General features: G+C 35.2%; 3 protein-coding genes across 5 annotated transcripts; 1 reads left to right on the forward strand and 2 right to left on the reverse strand.

Annotated features, from left to right (window-relative positions):
• Positions 1 to 567: 567 nt before the first annotated feature.
• Positions 568 to 4,900, forward strand: LOC107785218 (uncharacterized). Its single transcript, XM_016606465.2, has 6 exons — positions 568 to 911; positions 2,535 to 2,684; positions 3,041 to 3,299; positions 3,388 to 3,606; positions 3,817 to 3,959; positions 4,472 to 4,900. Exons 1-6 carry the CDS (start codon positions 612 to 614, stop codon positions 4,769 to 4,771), a joined length of 1,371 nt encoding a protein of 456 aa, XP_016461951.1. The 5' UTR covers positions 568 to 611; the 3' UTR covers positions 4,772 to 4,900.
• On the reverse strand, positions 4,803 to 8,704 carry LOC107785219 (uncharacterized). Of its 2 annotated transcripts, none has more exons than XM_016606468.2 (6): positions 8,568 to 8,704; positions 8,346 to 8,471; positions 7,109 to 7,182; positions 6,889 to 6,968; positions 6,172 to 6,323; positions 4,803 to 5,291 (listed from the first exon to the last, which is right to left on the reverse strand). In XM_016606468.2, exons 1-6 carry the CDS (start codon positions 8,569 to 8,571, stop codon positions 5,209 to 5,211), a joined length of 519 nt encoding a protein of 172 aa, XP_016461954.1. In that variant the 5' UTR covers positions 8,572 to 8,704; the 3' UTR covers positions 4,803 to 5,208. The 2 variants fall into 2 exon arrangements, with proteins under 2 accessions (XP_016461954.1, XP_016461953.1); XM_016606467.2 differs by having other exon boundaries at positions 8,547 to 8,638.
• Positions 8,705 to 13,997: 5,293 nt separating this feature from the next.
• Positions 13,998 to 19,806, reverse strand: LOC107785217 (putative galacturonosyltransferase 13). 2 transcript variants are annotated; one of them, XM_016606464.2, is made up of 6 exons: positions 18,973 to 19,806; positions 17,933 to 17,988; positions 17,663 to 17,818; positions 16,676 to 17,266; positions 15,442 to 15,744; positions 13,998 to 14,914 (listed from the first exon to the last, which is right to left on the reverse strand). In XM_016606464.2, exons 1-6 carry the CDS (start codon positions 19,190 to 19,192, stop codon positions 14,633 to 14,635), a joined length of 1,608 nt encoding a protein of 535 aa, XP_016461950.1. In that variant the 5' UTR covers positions 19,193 to 19,806; the 3' UTR covers positions 13,998 to 14,632. The 2 variants fall into 2 exon arrangements, with proteins under 2 accessions (XP_016461950.1, XP_016461949.1); XM_016606463.2 differs by having other exon boundaries at positions 17,663 to 17,821.
• Positions 19,807 to 20,176: the final 370 nt, after the last annotated feature.

Consider the following 20,176-nt stretch of genomic DNA (forward strand, 5'->3'; position numbering starts at 1 on the left):
AAAAATTATATGTATATATACTATGTGTTGACTCCCCTTAATTTTCTGGTATGTTTACTTTTATATATTTTGACACCCTTTAATAAAAATTCTGGCTCCGTCACTGCTAACACTACTATGATTGCTAACTTGTAGTATTATATGTATATGCCCGAAAGTAATTAGTCTAATAGAATTCCTAAAGGTAATTATGAAGGATTCTTAACGTGTAGTATTATGTCTTAAAACTAATAAAATTACAAGACTAATATCTAAAATTTCGATTATATCCTTTTACTATAAGTTATTATGTCTAATATTATAAGATTATTTTTATAAACCAATATTGTATTCATATTTTTATAATAATATAGATAATATAGATATGTCCATTATCCGGTTAAAATTCAAGGTAGGAGGTTAGATTTCTTGAAAGTTCGTTAAATTTCCCGGCTATTTGTATTTTATTATCGTCCACAGAAAATTATTTAAAATTCCAAGTAGGACAATCTAACATGTATCGTCCACGTGTCAAAAATGTGACCATCAAGTCTATATACATAATAATAATAATAATAATAGGACCTCTATTAGCTCTTTTTACTCTATTGCTAAGTTAAATTTGAGAAAAAATGGTAGCATCATCTATGGCTGTGGCATCAACAAAATCTACATTTTTCCACTGCGCGTCATCTTCTAGGGAATTTGGATCCAATTTCAGTAGTGGGGTTCCAATAAAGAGTCTTAATTTCCAGTTAAAAAGCAGAAGAAGTAAAGCTAGAAATGATGTTTGTTTGGTAGTATCTGCTACTGGTGCTGGTAAAATTTCTGAAGAGAGCAATGATGTTAGTGGGGGGAGATTTTACCTCAATTTTACTGGATTTCCTTTCCCTCTTGGTCCTTTCCTAAATAGACGCACCATTAGAACTGAGGTAACCATTAGTTTTTTCTTGCAATTATGCTTGCTGTTTAGTGTTTATGTGCCAAAATGGAATCACCTGATTAATCATATTTCATTATTTTAATGATAATTTAATGGATTGAGTATTTTAACCTGCTGTCCGCCTTATTTTGCTGGTCACTAATCTCACTTTTTATAGGCAGTTAGTTACCTATAATTATTTTTTATGGTGTAAAATTTCTTTATAGCAGTTAAACTCTAGTTCTGATTGTCTTTTTTCATACAACTCGATTTACTTCTCTTTGGATTCTTTTGAATTTGTTGAGTCCCACATCGGTAGGTGTGGGAGGCCATTTGTCTCCTTATATGGCCTTGATCAATCTTAGCTTTTGGGTTGAGTCAGACCCAATATCCATTTATCATGGTATCAGAACCACATCCATCCCAATTTATTTTTACTGATGTTGGGCCTCATTTATGTTGTTCACACTCCAGTATGTAGGCCTAGGCGTCAGGGGGTGTTGAGTCCCACGTCGGTAGGTGTTGGAGACCATTTGTCTCTTTATATGGCCTTGGGCAATCTTAACCTCTCATGAGCTAGCTTTTGAGATTGAGTTAGGCCCAAGGTCCATTTATCATAACTGAAGTGTCCTGGTTTAATTTTAGAGATCTTTAAGAGAGAAAGATTAACTTAAACTATGAGCTATAGCTTTAAGGAAAATGAATCTAAAAGTGAATGTTATATCATGTGATCACTTCATCTAAAAGGAAGGTTAAGCTGGTAGGGGAGGGACACATTTATTTAATTGTAGGTCTGCAATACGTCCCTTCATTTTTGGGGTTGACCCTTTCTCCTCGATCAAATATGTGAAAATTCATTTTGATATTGAATGGCGGTGAGACATGGACTCAGTACGTCTCTCTGCTATCTAACTATGTAGTAGTATTTCGTGGCTCTACATCATTCTTTTTGTTATATTTCAGATCAATTCACCACATTATAGGATGTCTACTATTAAGAGTAACTACTAGACTTTACCGCCAACACTTACTTAGGAATTATGCTGTTCTTGGAACACGGCATAATATGACAAACATATATAAGAAGACATTACAAAACCTAGATACTGAAAAACAATCTTCGACCTGAGGTTCTGTGATGGCTATTAGCTCAGATACTCCAAGCCATACCTGTGCTGGATCCTCCAAAAATAGTGCATTTGCAGGATCTGACATGGTGCAGCCGAAATTGTGGAGGATCCGAGCAACACAGGGTGATGGAATGAAGTGACTTGAGGAAATATACTCATGTCTGCTAGTTCTTTTGCCTCTGTAAAGGCTTAACAGTTAAGCAAAACTCAAAATCTTTTGGAGAAACAACTTTCATGTTTAACTAAAACGGATATCTGGGAGAAATAACAAGTTTCGCTAATAAAATTACTGGCGGGTGTATTATCATAATGAAATATACTGCATTTAGGACTCCGGATTTGGACTAACTAGAACAGTCTTAATTTACCTGTCTTTTGAATTGTTATATTAGGCGATTGATAGAAATAGCTCGGCATTGTAATCTTCAGAAAAGCTGTATGTATATTCAGAGAGAGTACTTCCGTATTGTGCTACTAACACTTCTTCATCATTAGTATCTCAGGTTGTCAAAGACAGAATATGGTTATTTGAGCAAGAGCAAGCATTGGGATTCAGCAGTGTTTCAACAAACATCAGAATGACTGTCATCAAACTTAAATCTGGTGAATTGTGGGTTCATGCTCCTATTGCTCCAACCAAAGAGTGTATTCAGGTAACTCTAAAGCCATCATTGTCAGCTATCCTTGTTTTTCAATAGATTGGATTTTGGATGATATTTTCTTAGTATTTCAAGGATTGAAATGACTAGAAATTATAGGGGTTCTTTCTTTTTTTATTTTTGTTTGACGAAGTTGATAGGAGGTTTTGTTTACTGGTGGTTTTGATCCGACTATACACATGCTTTACTCTTAAAAGAATTTAAGATTTGGGCACTAACAGTGCATAGATTTTTATATTACCAGACAAATAGAGTAATCACCTGTTGTAGCCAATTAAAATGAGATGATCAGTGTATATAACTTAAATCCAAAAAATGTTGATGTTTACAAGTGTGTTTTCCTTTTGCAGCTCGTGAAAGAGTTAGGTTATCCAGTGAAATATATCGTCCTTCCTACATTTGCATATGAACACAAAATATTTGTTGGCCCCTTTTCCAGAAAGTTCCCGAAGGCTGAGGTATGGGTAGCACCAAGGCAATGGAGTTGGCCTTTAAACTTGCCTCTTGAGTTTTTTGGGATTTTCCGCGCAAAAACACTAAAAGATGAGGATATGTCGACACCATGGGCTGATGATATTGAGCAGAAGGTTTTGAGCTCTCCAGAAGTTGGTAATAGACTCAGCACTCTCATAATTTCGAATTATGCAGCTGTACCTTGTACTTCAAATCTAATAAACTTTTGCCTATCGGGTTTTAGGAATTGGACCATATGTTGAGGTGGCTTTCTATCATAAACGGTCAAGGACGCTGCTGGTGACAGATGCTGTGATATTTGTCCCGAAGACTCCACCTGAATGTATTAGCAAAGAATCCTTGTTAGCATCTGCAGAGAATGGTTTGGCTGTTAAACTACTTAGTAAAGGAAAAGAAGTCTCTGATGAACCTGTTGTTGACAACAAAATCAATCGACAAAAAGGTTAGTCCTCTACTGATAACGAAGAAGTTGATGAACGCCTGAATTGTGTGAAAATCTCATCTAAAAGCATATTAAGCTGCCTGCTCAGATATTAGAGGCTACACTTTCATATACTTAATAATATTTTCAATATGGAAGTTCTCAGCATAAACAATGATCCAAGAAATTGCTCGGTAATTTGCTTTATCTGTACTTTCTGCATTTTTTCAGGATGGGAGAGGATGGTTCTTCAGATTTTGTTTCTAGGTCCATCAAATCTTCTGGAGCCAACTGCTAGCTTTGCCCAGATGTCACAAAAGCTAATTGTTTCACCAATTGTTAAAACATTGGTTTTCAGCAAAGTTCCTGAAAAGGCAAGTCACCTAGTACTCTCTTCATTTACGTGAGTAATACAGTATATATCTTCTTATTGTGTAATCAATAAGCTAATCTCTGGTGTAGCCTAACACTCAGCATTTTTCTAATTGAAATCAATGCAACTGTGTTTCGAGAGAGCAAAATTTTATTTACTTAAAATTATATTACGTCTCAAAAACCTTACTAATATATATTTTTTTGCTTTTTCGATAGTCGTGAGATTGGAACTTAGGAACTCCTCTGCTACCATGTTGAAGTGTATTACCATATCATCTAAAAACTTAAACTGTAAGAGCGAGCACGCTTTATTTACTTATATTATATGATTTCTCAACAGCTACCACATATCTTTAGATTAGAGTGGCCTACAACAGTTTGGTCCATTCATCATCAGAGGAGAAGCAACTAAGACCCTTTTCCTGCTAGAAAAAAGTGTAGGAGTGTGTACTTTTGATTGTCTGCTTTCCTCTATTCTTCTGATAATCTGGTGTACTCCTTAAAACTTCAGGTTAGAGATTGGATTGACAGCATAGTTCGAGACTGGAGATTCACGAGAATTATCCCTGCTCATTTTTCAGCTCCCATAAATGCAAGCAGGTCGGATTTGTTAGCAGCATTTGCATTTCTTGATGATCTCTTGGGCGAGCGTTATGTCACTCGGCCTTCTCTCTCGCTTCTCTTCACTTCGCTATTAGGAAAGGCTGCAAGCTATTTTCCTCCAGATGACATGAGGACCCTATCATCCCTGGATCAATTCTTAGTGTCTGTTGGAGCAGTGAAGAAAACCGTCTCAGGTCGTAAAAGATGACAGAAAATATACAAATGTACACTAGTTGTTAGTATTGGAAATGCTTTAAACGATGAAAGCAAAGCGTTTTACACTTGAAGAGTAAAGAAATTCTAATCATAGCTTAATAGTAACCACGAGAGTTTAGCTTGACTTTGTGCACCATATATTTACAATTGAGCTCTGAGCTCGAATCCCCCCAGTATAACATTGTCAACACTTGGCAATACATCTTAATCAAAGTGAAAATTAGCAAAACCTATAGTATCTTTTTAAGTTACTATAATTACAAGAAGTGGCACAACACCAAGATAATAAGCCTGAAACTACATGACTAACAAGATAAATGCATCCCGGCTCAACTATCTGAAATAGTTTTCAAGTCAAAGTGCTCGAGTGACACAAGGCAGCAGAAGAGCTGCAGCTCAAAAAAGATGGGACTACTGAAATTGGACGCATCAAATATGCTGCTGGTTATCATCTCCATCTCCAGTTTCGTCAGTGAAGTCTAAGCCTACGATACTCATCTTGCCAACGTTAACTGCAAGTTCTAACTGTTAGGAGTGTGGCAGAGAAGATAAGAAGGGTAGAGAGAAATCACTTCCAAGCAACAATAAAATAAGCTTAACACTGGATTTGCAAATAAGACACCAACCAGACATAGTTAAATTTTTATCTGTACCTTTCCGTCGAGGAAAGATGGCTTAAGTAGGGTCTGGATGTAATCTGGTCAAATTAACACAGAGAGTTGTTCGGCTGATTCTTAAATCAAAACCAACTCCAAAAAAGCTTCATATCTAATTCGGTAGTCGCAGAGATTTATGCAGAAGGTCTTCATTTAGCCAGTATTCAGGAGGCAAAAGAAAAATAAATAAATAATAAATAAAGGACGCATTAACAGGTAAATATCTCAAAAGATACCCAAGGATCACCAAGAGTTGCAGGAAAGAAGGAAAAATAAGTCAAGCACAGTACGATTTTGATGAGATCAAGATCAAATTGTTTATCCGTGATATGGCAGTCGAAAAAAATATTTCAACCATTCTTAGCATGCTGCAGATCATAACAGGATTCACACTTTCAGAACATAATACTACAAATTGGTGCAAATAATGGTAAAATTTCCAGGTTGGTGTTTAATTGAGGTAAAGATTTGACAAGCCTCCTTCCCTTCTTTGGGTTTTCCCTTCTTAGGAAAAAGAAGGTGCAAGAGGGACAGTAAATGTTGAACTGGCACGAGGAGAAAAACCTGGCAGTCTAAAACTGTTGTTTGATATAAATATAAGAAAAATAGTTTGAAATAAAATTGCTGGGCCATAACTAAAATGATTAGAGAAAGGCAAACACCGTTTTAGGTTCATATTACGATCAGAAAGAGAAATCTTGCGCAGTGTAAAATAATAGGAATATGGTAACTTTACCAACAGCATCAATCCCGGCTAATTTGGGCATGAACTTGTTGATATGGTCCTCAGCTGCTTTACCTGCTTTCAGTGTCTCACACTCGAAAGAAACAAGAATCTTGTGCTTCTGATCCTTCTGGTCAACCATATTCACAACATCGTCCTCCCATCTTGTGACAAGGAAATACAAGCCAATTAGAAAAGTATAATGAAGAGAAGCCTTTAACTCATATAGCCAGCCTTAGCCATATGTTTGACGATCATTTCTGCTACATGAATATGCTTCTTCACGGCTATATTCCCTTGAACCTATTGTACTCATTTGAATCGTCTATTTCATGGCCCTCAAAAGTTGTCTTTCTAAAAATAACATTCTTTTTAAAAGATAGAGAAACTAAGGTTTAGAGTTCTAAAGTGCAGCTAATAGGTTCGGAAGATGACTCTAGTCCATACAATAATAGGTTCCGAAGATGACTGAGCAAAAGCATTATAGGGTGTGTACAGGTTTGCCGATAAAAAAATTGAATGGATTCAAGTAGAGTTTTCTCAAATGCAAAAAATTGCTTCCATTTCCATCCTAGTCCAATAGCGCGGACTAGAATAAACACTAGAAGAACTCTAAAAGGTTTCACACAAAAGAAGGTATATATATTTTTCTCTACAGAGAAACCCTTACGATTAAAGCAAGAACGTTCATTTCTAAAACAGTCTTCCAGTAAATCTCAGACTACTTACCCATGAGCATGGTCAACGTTATGTATCCTAGCAGCATCATGTCCTCTGCACTCCACTATGACGTCCCTTTTTCTTTTTTTCTACGATACACCACAAGTAAGGAAATAAGAAAGATCAAGTTTTGCTGATCACACGCCGGTAAAATCGCTAAGCTAACAAGTTAATTACAAAGAAATAATGGTAATATGATTGGAAGAGAACCATAATTAATGGCTCTTACATTGTAGTCAATTATTGTGAGCTTGACCAAGCGGTAGTCCTCGCCCCTGCTGCATTCCCTTTCGCAAACCATCTCTTTCAAGGAGAAATAGAATTAGTTCAAAATCCGATTGAACACCTCATATTTGATACATAGATACACTAGAAGTGATCTCAACCTATGTCAACCACGATAAAGGAGGGTCGCACTAGGTTGACGACCAATATAAAAATAGGTTAACCATGACAAATCCTACGAATACAGAATTTGTCAAGAGACTAAGAACATGCTCATCTAGACACACGTTACATATAGCGGGAATAGTTGCAAAAGATTTGAATGACCTAAGGCTTAGTTTGGAAGTGACCTCAATTCACCTTTCTTCTGGAACCTAATTTAATTACTTCTACTGTATCTCAATTAGTAGATTGATTAGAGATATAGTAGAAGTAACTAAATTAGGTTCCAGAAAAAAGGTGAAATAGAAGGGAGAGTTGAAACACAATTTAACTTAACTGTTCCACTTTAGTCCATAGAAAAGTTCACAAGTAAGATATAAGAAGATTTCAAAGTTAATGACATGTGTTATAAACCCAAACAACTATTTCATTTTCTCATAGCAATGATATCCGGGCCAGCTTGTAGGCATCTCGACTATTCCATCGAATACCTTCTACTTCCAACCTGGGTGACTCTGCCCAGCAAGACTTAGCATCTCGACAATTTTCCATGCTACCTCCTACCAGTACAAGTATCATATAACTTTGCCCAACAAGACTTAGGCAGATAGAAATTAAATCACCTAGCGTTTATAAACCCTATATTTAAAAGACCCAAATGTACTTTTTTTTATTTTATGATGGTGATTTCTGAGCCAATGCCCACACCTTACTATTCCATCACAAGTCTGCTACCTCCCACTAGCACAGGTACCAAGTAACTTTGTCCACCAAGGCTTAAGCAGAACGGAAGAAATCAACCTAGTATATTTTGTCTCAGGTGGAGTCCGAACCTAAGACTCCATGATTTTCCATCCACTTTATTGACCAATAGGTGACACCAAATGTACTTAAGCGAAAACCCTAACCCTCATCAGTGGACAGAGCTAACCATTTCATTTCATGTGCAACTCGTGAGAGGTAACAAGTATCCAATAGATTAGTCGAAGTGTTATTTCGAACAAAAAAAAAATAACAACCTATGCATTCCAAATGAGGAAAAGTAGATATATGATTTGTGACAAATTGAGTAATTATACCAGTGCCATGGAGACCATAACAGATAGAATGGGGAAGATGAATGAAGTGACCCGAAATTGACCCGTTTTCTAGAAGTGCTATTGATGCTACCCCTTCCATAACTTTTCCTTCCATTTCTTCTTCACCTGTAAGTATTAAAAAGTAGTTGTTTATATTAATAATAAGTATTAACTTTAAAAGAGCAAATCTTATGCACATACAAAGTTGATTAAACTTTTTACCCATTACTGCTGCTGGAGCTATGGTGAACGTGTGACTGTGTGAGAGAGCGTGGGTAGCTGGAGCGGTGGAAGAGGACTGTTGATGGGCCTGTAGAAAAAGGAATGGATCTAAAAGCAAGATCCACTAGTGAAAGCCCATTATGGCCCACCAGAAAATTCATTGAATTTTTCATATATATATATATATATATATATATATATATATATATATATACTATGATAGAAATTTATTTACCTATTTTCTTTAGGTTTTGTAGTTTTCAATAAGTATCTAGATTTTTTTTACAAATTGTATATATCCCTTCTTAAAAGGCTCTCACCCCATTATTAGTGTCTTCAATTAAGGGATTCAATTAAATTCTTTCCTTTTTTTTTCCTCTCCTCTTCTCTCTCCTTTTTTTTTTCCTTTCCCTGATTTTTTCAGTTTGTTTGCCTAACACACTCATTCACATATTGGTCCATTTGAAGACCAAAAATACATATGATTCTCGAGCATACATACATACAATTTCGGATTTTAAGATTTTGTGATTTGTGTTGATTGGATGTTCTAGCAAGTGATTGAGAATATCTTTTGGAGGTTATATCTCAATTTTGAGGGAGATTGGTTAAGTATAGAGTTGGTTTTAGGTGAAAACTCATATTGAAATTCAAAGAAGAAGAAGAACTTGCAGGAATTGTATAATAATTGTATCATAATTGTATCTGATACATCAATACATGATCACGTTTAACTATGCCTTATACAAAGGACTAAGCGGTCGTTGCAAATATAATCCGATTTGTAAGTCCGGAGTCGAATCCCACAGAGAACTAAGGCTTAGCTACAGTTGTTCAATATTGCTAAGAAACACAAGTCCAAACAATCTCCTAATTATAGAGATTATAATATTTATTTCTAACTAATTAACTAACAACTATTATAAAGCAATAAAATTATCAACTAACGAGAATGAAATTTGAGACAAGACTAAGGAGGTCTAGAGTTATGATTTTTTCAATTTTCGGAATCCTTCCCGCTATGCCTTCTATAATTTCGCCTAAGTATTTTCTACCGATCGTGAGTACTTCCGGTGTCATAATTCTCTTCCGAGCAACTACCATAATTTACTAGACATATTCTTTCGAACTACGCTAGCTGGCACTAGTTTACTGCTCACTAAGATCACACTAAGGTTTCGTTATTCTTAATCCCACCTTTAAAACCTTCGCATTGATTCCTCACATACGTCAGGAGTGATGTTGTTCAACAACTACCTAAATATGTACCATTTTCAGCAATACATACTAAATAGGCACAGTAAATTGATGGCCATTCAATCAACAACAATAAATACGTAGTTGAACAAGTAGAGAAATCCAACGACTCAACTATATAAAAATATAGCAAAAAGTTATCCTACAAAAGTAACTATCAAAACTCTAGATAACAAATTAGCTATTCATAATAGTATGCAAAACTACAATACTAGAATTCATAACCAATAATGGAAATAGGAAGAAGGAAGTGAAAAACTCGTAGAAGAATTCTCCGTCTTGCTATCCTAGTGTGTTCTTGCCTCCTTAGGTCAAATCCCCCCAAAGTCGGTCTCCCCCTTAAAAAATGGTGTTTAATGACTATTTATATGTGTAGGGAAAAGACATAAACGAAATAACTAAGTCCAAATCCAAAAAGAAAATAAAACAACTTCGAAACTCGGACCCGTGCATCAATGTGTGAAACACGCGAACGTCCCCGCGTCAGACCTGGCCTCGCGACATTAAACGCGCGAGAATTGGCTCGCGTCGCGCCACTGTACGCGAGGATATCTCCTGCGTCGTCACTCCAATTTGAGTCCTTTTGTTAGTGCTAGTTGCCTAACTTTTCTTTCCAAGCTTCGTGCAATCACAACCAACACTATTGATATTCCAGGTAAGTTCTCTTAAACTTCTTTTTCGTTAGTTTCTCCTTTTGCATGTCTTATTTTTCTACTCCGATTTCGTTGTGTACTTTGCTCCAAATTCTTCCCTTTCCGACGTCATTTGCATGCAAACTCCCCAAATCACTTTCAATTGACTCCTGCACATAAAAATATTATTATTAAGCTCGAGTTACAAATATTCACACCAAAGTTAACAAGATCAAGGCATAATGCAAGGCAAATTGCATGCAAAAATATAGAATTTTAGCCAAACATCAATACCTAAAATATAATTATATCATAGATGTATCATACTTGTATATCAATTGTATCTAACTTGTATTTGATACATTAATACCTAAAATAATACATGATACAATACTAACACAATTCTCATATAATTGTGATACAAACTGCGACTACATTTCTGAAAAATTGTGATACAATTGTGATCTTCATCTTCTTCAAGTTTCAATCACAACTCTAAACTTAAAATCTGATATAATATTGTATTATAATTGTATTAATATAGTATCATATATTATTTTAGATATTAATGTATCAGATACAAGTAACATATAATTTTAATAAAATTGTGACATAATTCTAAGACAATTGTGATACATTTATCATACAATTATCACACAATTCCTGCAACCTTATTTTTTTCGAGTTTCAATATAAAATTTTACGTAAAACGAACTCTAAACTTAACAGATTTTCCTCAAAATTGAGATATAAACTATAATGTATATTCTCCATCATTCGCAAGAACACCCAAACAAATCACAAATTCGTAAATTTCGAATATTGAATTCAAAATTTTGAAGCTTTTTAATGGATGTCGAGGGAGAACCCTTTGCTATGCAATTTTAGAGACAAAAATTTCGCCATTTTCGTTTACATTGTGAGAGAAGTACCGATTTTGGATGATAAGTATAAGAAAGAGAGAATGGGATGTGAAATCTTTTAAAAACTAGATGAAATTCGAATTTTTAGGAGGGAGTTGGTGAAAGAGAGAATGAGATGCTAAATTTAAAGAATCTTCTATTTTCTTCTTTTTATGGTTTCGTACATAAATGGTAAATATAGATATAGAATATAATTAAGTACGATTCTAAATAAAAGCGGTAAATAAGTTCTATTATAGTATAGCTAGGTAAATTTCTCAAAAATAAAAGCACGATTAAAGAGAAAAAAGATACACATAGATAATATAAACTAGTTGGAATTGAAACTCAATCCTAGGAGTTTCTAATTTTTTTGTAAGAGATTCGCATGTCTAGAGAAAATGTTGAAAACTTAAAATATCGACTTTTTGGAATGAAATAGTTTCATATAGAACAAAATGGATAGTAAGAATTCATATGATTTGGAAGATCTAAAATTTAAAAAAGTGATATTTACTAGCAACAACATAATAGAGGTAGTCACTCAATCTTGATTAATCCGAAATCTTATTCAAATCCAATATAGTACTTATTGGTACATAAGAAATGACTGGAATTGCCCTTTCTTTTAAAGGAAGGAAGATGGATTATTCATATTTCATTTGATGATCAGAAGCGAGTTGAAAGTTGAGTAATGGGAATTCTAAAGATTTCCCCGGAGAAAAATAGAGATGTCTCATACGTTACCCATAATATGTGGAAGTATCGACATAATTTCATCGAGTCATTCGGTCTGAATGCTACGTGAAGAACATAAGCTTCTCAGGAAAGAATGAAAGGACTGACTTTCCTTACCTAATAACACATTAATCTTCGCTTTTCGAATAAGAAATAGGATTATCTAGCAAATCAGCAGACAGTAAGTGCAGAAGAAGTCCCCACAAGCTTGAGGGATAATAGTTGTTCACACCTTCAATATTGTATTAGAGCACTTAGATATCTCACTCGAGTCTCACTGTCATATATCAACAGAAATATTTTTATGTGGTTGGCACAAGAAAAAAAATTTAATTAACGTACATCTTATGTGACATGTCAAATATAAAAAAATGAAATGGAAGTGTCAATTTTTTTTCTAATAGTTGAAACTGTGTTTTAAGTCTTGAATTCGCCTCTCCTGTAACCAGCAAAGTCAGAATTTCTGTTCAACAAGGCACACTTAGGATTGCCCAAGTGAAAGTGTAGGACTCACTCTTTATGCATATTCTCATTTTGTTATGAAAGGGAAAAAAGTTGTGATGCATTTTCAGTTTATGCTGTGTTGTATTGTGATGCAGCTCTAGAAATGTTCAATGAGTTTGCGAGCAGAGAAAATATTAAAGAAGTTGGTTTTCTTCTTTAAATCCTATGCCAAAGTAAACGATTGGGATTAGACACTAAGTGCCCATTTGGACATGAAATTTTTTTTTCCTTTTTTCCAAAAAAAATTCACTTTTTTTTCGAAACCAGCGATTGTTCATAAAATTTTCAATTTTCATTTGAAGATGATTTTGAAAATTTTTGAAAATTTGAAAAACTCCAAAAAGTTATTTTTCAAAATTTTCACTCACAAAACTTCAAAAACAACCCAAACTGAAATTTATGTCCAAACACAACTCTAAATTTCAAATACTATTTTCACTTTAAAAAAATTTCACCATTTTTTGGAATTTTACAATTCGCCTTAGTTTGGTGCTCAGGAGTATAATAAGTCAATTTGTACTCTTTAACACAGCTTTGATTCCAACAATTGCTTTAGTCTCTGTTTGTGGTGACATAAATCCCTCCCTACAACTCATGAATTAAGAATTCTCACAACAACAAGGTCTACTCGACAGGCATTCCGCGTTAATGAAACTTTTCACAGGAATCTTTCACAAAATTTCCAACTAATACTAATATTATCAACTAATCAGAATGTTTGATTATTAGACCATGGTATTTGATTTGCCAAATACATCATTATTGTATACTCTTTCATATATATATCGCAACCCAATTTTTCTTTTTTACTTTTTTTTTTTTTTTTTGAAATGGAAATACCTAACTAACCTAAATAATAGTAAGAACTAATTTGGATAGTGACAATTGATAGAGCTGACGGAACTCGAGTTATTATATTATTATTTTATTTCATCGTGTCCAATCAATTGATATCACATAGTATTTACGATGGTAGTATCCAACATATTATTGCTGGTCGGGATCAACTTGAGAATAGGTTATTAACCTAAGGTCATTTAGATGGTGGAATAAGGGAAAACAATCTCAGGGAATTATTTTATCCCCTGTTTGATTATGGCCTATGGGTATTAATTAGTCCCAAATATTATTTTATACTAAATTGATGGGATTAGTTATCCCATGTAAAAGATAGAATATCCCAACTCATGGGATATCCTTGTACATCCCATCCTAGTAAGTAGTAACCCCTAAAAGTAAATCCAATACTCGATTAGGCCAAGTGAGCAACCCTGTCTCTCCTAGCAAGTTAGTCATAGAATATTTCTCGTAATTGCCTTATAAATCACATGATTGCATAAAATATTTTCTACCCTGAGAACTTAAATACAAGTAAAGGTCTGTAAGTGGAAAACTTGGTAGAAAAAAAGAATTTTTGCAATTCAATTGCATCTCATGAATCATACAAGTACAATAGAACCTAAGTAGTTCCCCACGATGTGGGACATTATCACAAAAATCTCCATAAGTCTAATTTGATAGATATAATTAAATCAAGTAATACAAGTTGAAAATGTGGGTGATGACAACAATATAAAGAAAAAGATTCGATATTTTAAGATAAAAAAGAATGATCTCTAAATCTAAGGGGGCCAAAGTAGGAGCTTTTCAACATGGCCTGCATCCTAGTTTTTCTTCTCATATCAGCTCCCATTACCAATGGCAAATGAGTAGCATTTCGTGCCCCCTAAACAATAGTGAGAATAAGCTACACCCCAGCTAAGAGGCCAAATAGAATGTCATTTATCTCCGGTCAACGAAAATAGATGAACTTCTTACAGACTGAAAGAATGAATCTTATACCAATGCTAGAAATGCAGGTTCTCTTCATAGAAGTGAGCCAAAGCAGCAAATCCGATAACCTGAATATTATACCTGACTAAATTCAGTCAGTCTAAGAATCTCCTTATCAATTGGATCTTGAAGTTTCCTAGCCAAAAAGGTTCATTCGGATTCCTGCTTTGTGTTTTGTCCTTGAAGTATAATCCATTGATTACTCCAATATGTGGCAATTCTTAATAAAATCGTTCGAGTAGTCTACATACTTGGTCCAAAAAGGACGGAGATGCTCAAAGCCTAACTCCAGCCAAGGTTTGGACTGGCCATTGTAATGAATTACAGCAGCCTTCTTAACGTTCTCAATGTTGGACTTATTCTGATAGCCCAAGCCAAGCATGTGCCATGAGGGGTCAATGGGGTGAACGTGACCTTTGAATGCGATCAAAGCAGGAGGTAGTGTTCCAAGCTTCCACATTGTCAATTTTGATTTCAGATTCTACAAAAGATAAAGAGGTCAAGGAAGTCAATTTATAGCACATGCTTTACTATTCTTTACAAGATAGTCTAATCACCCAAATCTAAGTATACACCAACCCCATTAGGGGGTGATATGCAAAGTGAAGAATTGATGTCCTGCTTTCATGCAGCTTGTATCTTCAATAGTTAAAGACAGTGACAAACAACAAAGAACTCTTGAACATAAAAATTACAGCTTTTAAACCTATTAATCAAAAAAAATTCTAATGTAAAACAGGAAAGTAGAATAGTAAATTTAAAAGCACACAAACCAAGAAGTGAATGCTGAATTAGGACGTGCTAGTGTGATCGAGAAGAAAATTTCAGAAGGAAAAGCTAAATAAGTCACAAATTAGACAAGAAGCATACAAGAAATGAAAAATGTCAATTTCATTGAATGATAAATAACTACACCTATTGCATGATTAGAGAGCTAATCCATAGGTATAGGAATTCATACAATTGAAAAAATAGTTAAAAATCATTAAGCATGTGGGATCGGACTACCTCTTTAAGCCATGAATGGTAAGTGTCTCTTATATTTGTCTTTCTCCATGCATGTAAGTCAAAGACGTTCATCCCATAAGCCCATGCACACTCTTCAGGGTTCAAATGTTTTGCTATGAGAGGATGAGAAAAGTTAAAGTAGTTTCTGAATCGCTTTGACATCACCCACTCATCGTCTCCTTTACAGGTCTCAATAGCTCCATTCACCTTTCCCTTAAGGTCAATGTCCCACAATGGAGACAAGTCGCGCTGAATTACAACATCGTCATCCAAGAAAACCACTTTATCAAGGTTTGGGAAGAGCTGCGTATAGAATCTCAGATTAGTATTGGAAAAAAGAGAGACTGTATATCTACACAAACTAGAGGTCGGAAAACAAGATTACGTGAAAGAATTAAATAATAAAACTAGGTAATAGCAAGGAGAAAAAGGAAAAAAGAAAAGTGTTGCTTCTGCATAGAATAAAAGGAGCAAATGGGGCTGCAACACTTGCAGTCTTAGGTGGGGCATTTCAAAATAGCATTTCACAACGTAAAATTAAGATATTGGCTCAACAACAAATTCAGATCTGGGGCTGCTAGTGTTTGTCCATACTGCTTTGGTATCGAATCTGACATTAGCATTGAAATTGCTAGTTGTAGACATGTGTAATGTAGTTCTATACAAAACATAGAAATCCAATCCTATTAGCATGCACATGAAATGTGAATGATTTGTGGAGCACAAAAATCTGTACCCTTTAGCTATACAATTTGGATAAGCATTAAACTGAAGTTCTACAGGCTCCAGTCATGTATCTATAACAGATAAACAAAAATAAAATAAAAAGATTAAAGAAGCCTCAAATGTCAGATAACATATGTAAATAAAACAAAGAAGAACATCCAAATGTCAGATAAACTTAGCTAAACCCATTTTCTAAAAAACTGATCGAATTAGCTTAGGTTGATCGATAGAACAAAGAACATTCAAAATACCAAATTTAAGGCGCCTTGCTTAACCAATAAAAACTTTAACTCGGTTTTCATACTTAGGTCAATCTGTTGACTCTACTTTTATCTTGAAAAATCTTTTCGTGGGTGGATTAGACCAAAACCAGGGGTCACCCAATAGAGTACACATGTACATGCGCCAGTGAGAGAGGAAAGGATGTAAGGCTTTTGGACTTCACTATTTCATCCTTCAAATTCCATCGTAAAACAGAAGGCAATAGTGTCGGATGACAAAGTGTTACCTCTGGCAAATATATGCGAATATGATTGAGCAAGGAAATATATTTTGGACTTCTAGCCTGTAGTTTTGAGGCAAAAGATCGTGGACTCGTATCACTGAGATTGGCTCCTAGTACATGATTTCCATGGTAGTATTTCCGAATCCCATAATGGCCCTCAACTGCTTCAAGCACTGGAATATTTTCTCTGGTTAACCAGTCAAACTGATGAATACCTCTAACTTCCACAATAGCAGGAGAGACAGGATTCAGAGCAAACCAGGAATGCATCCCTGCATATGTTTTCTTGTCAGTGATGACGTGGAAAACAATCTTTTCAGGCTTTAGAGATGACCGCACGGCAGAATTGACCACAACTGAAGCAGCTAGGATGTTATCAGTTGACAATACAAAATGGTGCAACAACTTCTCAGAAAGCAGAGGGAGTAGCTCTGGTGAAGGCAACTGTCTGCGTGCATGAGCATTAGATGAGTACTCATCAGTCAACCGCAGCGAAAGACAGTGAATGCCTTTTGGAACTGCACTTGCAGCAAAGTGTTTATTCATGAGCTCCGCAAATTTTGATTCCCTGATCTCCCTTTCAGATCTATCCATCTGCAAAATAGTAAATTATTAGATGAAGCAAAAATTAGCTATGAAGTACATATACTTCATCACAATGCATACACAAGCATTAAAGGAAGCAATACTAAATATCAACCTAAAAGTGATTCACAAGCTCATTGTACAAAGGGAGATAACAACACGAATCATCACAAAGCATGAAAAGGAAGATAACAATATGAATCATTTTCCTCAATCACAAGAACAACAAACCCATGCCTAACAAGAAGAAGGGATTGTCCGCAAATATTGTGCCACTCAAAACCAAAGTGGGGGACTGGAGGCAAGTGTGTCATAAAGCCAAATGAACAGGCCAAGTTAATAAATCAATTGAACATGAAGTCACGAACAATTGAAAAATGGAGAAGAACGGTTATTTGCACATACCATTCCCTTCAGCATCAAAGCAAATTCTTTTGCATTGTACTTGTTATTTTTCATTTCAGAAACAAGTTGACTATAAGACTCTGGGAGCTTCAAGCCAGCTGGCACTTCTTCAGAATTCACTTGATTGAGGATCTTAACAAAATCCTTAACCAACCTCTGCTGAAATAGTAAAGAACGATAAAGGCTTGGATTAAGGAAATGTATTCTGCATTACTAGATAAATGCTTAATACAAACCAGTAACAAATGATACAGAGGGAAGTTTATTTACTTTTGAATCATCAGTACGTCCAAGAAGCTTTGGTCCCAATCGTCTGCCTAAACAATCTGAATATATCAATGAATAAAGAATGAAGTTAAGGTTTGTCACGACGTTAGTTAAATTGTAACAATGAAAGGTGGCACTGTGATTTAACTATACAGAAGTAAAATTGAGCAACCAAAAGAAGCAGCAAGAACAAGCATCATAACCAAATCCAACAACACAGACCAAACAGGATTCTTACACACACTGGTACTTTAATGTGGGTCCCAAACCCCAAAAGAATCTGACCAGGAAAAGCTTCTTCTTTTTTCTTCAATACAGAACAGAAAAAATAGCATTCAAAGACATCCAAGAGAAACTGAAAGACAAGATTAGTCGATGCGATGAGCAGATACTTAGGCTACATGTGCCCAAAACCACCATTTTCTAGACTCTAAGAAATGCAGATAGGTAGATACCACATAAGCGAACTACTAAAAATACCACTAACCCCCCCCCCCCCAAACCAAACAAAACAAAACAAAAAATAAAAATGACTTTACTGCATCATTGATGAACAATAACAACAAGAAGTGTGCCTCAATCCCAAACTAGATGGGGCCGGCTACATTGCTGATGAAAGTAGTCAACAAAAAAAGGAATTCCAATTCAGCTCTACAAACAACAACGGCTCAGCCTCAAACAAGTTGGGGTCGGTTATATGAATCTTCACTCACCACGTTATTCCATTTAAATTATCTCATTCTAAAAGTATAGGTCTCCGAAGGTTAAACCACTCCTAGAAAGCATAATTGCAATTCAACTCTAATAAATTTTAAGCTAACCAACAATCAGAAAAGGACATCAAATCCAATCAAAAGGAATCATCAACGGTTCAAAATACATCAGGACCAGCAAGCTAATTGCAAGGTGAATGGGTGATCTAGCTCGCATTATCATAATGGAAATAACATCATCATCATCAACAACAACAACAACAACAACTAAAACAACTATACCTCAATCCAAACATTATCATAATGGGAAAGAGAGTAGTTTTGAAGTACCAAATGAGGAGCACTTGTTGACACCTTCAAGGGTAACAACAGCAGTGAGAATGAAGACAAATGGCAACAAGAAAGCTAAGATAAGTATTGTATGAAATAGTGTTCTGTAGGAGAAGTGGCGAGCTGCTACTTTGATCTTCATCAATTCACCAAACCCTCCATTGCTATTGCTGCTCGATATTGTTATGCTTCTCATGCTAGGTGAGAAGTGCAGCTGCATCTCTTCTTCCTCCCTGCTTCTCCACTTTAACTTTCCCTATTCCTCTCACCACCCAATCCAACCACCTCAATCCTTAAACAATCCAAATATAATGATGCTATTTTTGTCAACATCAGATCCAACAATACAGCAAATTTAACAATCTTTATAATATTTTCAGACACCCTTTATTTCCCTTTGCCTACAAATCAAAACTTGCTAAACCCCATAAAATGGAAGATAAAATAAGGATTCTTGAATTATACAACGGTGTTGTGTCACTATTGGATCCAAAAATACAGCAAATTTAAATATCTTGATAATATTTTCAGACACCCTTTTTCTTCTTTTCCTCAAAATCAAAACTTGCTGAACCCCATATTAAATGGAAGACAAAAAACGGATTCTGGAATCAGTATGTGAAATGATCTGTATAGCTAGATTCTATGTATGTAATGAACGAATTAATGAATGAAAATTTTGAAATCTGATGAATTGCTAGTCTCTCCCATTCCCTGATATTGGAAGATTGAAGAGAAAGAGAGAGGGAGGAGAATGTAATTGGAAGTTTCCTATTTCTGTGTGTTTTGTGTGTTCTTTCTAATTTTGATTTGGTCAATGGTAGTACTATTTCCTCTCCACGTTAGAAAATATTCTTTTTATTAAAAAAAAAAAAGAAGGGGGGAGGGGGGGGGGGGAAGAGAGAGAAGAAAGAAGAAGAAGAAGAAGGAGGAGGAGGAGAGGAAAAAAAGAATTATATGGTAATAAGTCGATTAATGTGAATTTTAATTGCTTAAATTTACTAAAAAGAATGTGAAGTAGTTCAATAAGTTCATTTCAAAAAGGAAAATGTCTAAATTTGCTTCTATACTATCTTGAATTGTTTAAGTTTATTTTTTATTACATCTTTTGGGGTGAGTTCGAGTCACCCCAAGAGCAAGGTGGTGAATTTTTGGAGGAAAAAAGTCGAGGGTCTATCGGAAACAACCTCTCTACCCCATGGTA

Source organism: Nicotiana tabacum, chromosome 14 (genome assembly GCF_000715075.1).
Source record: "Nicotiana tabacum cultivar K326 chromosome 14, ASM71507v2, whole genome shotgun sequence".
Classification (NCBI taxonomy): Eukaryota; Viridiplantae; Streptophyta; class Magnoliopsida; order Solanales; family Solanaceae; genus Nicotiana; species Nicotiana tabacum.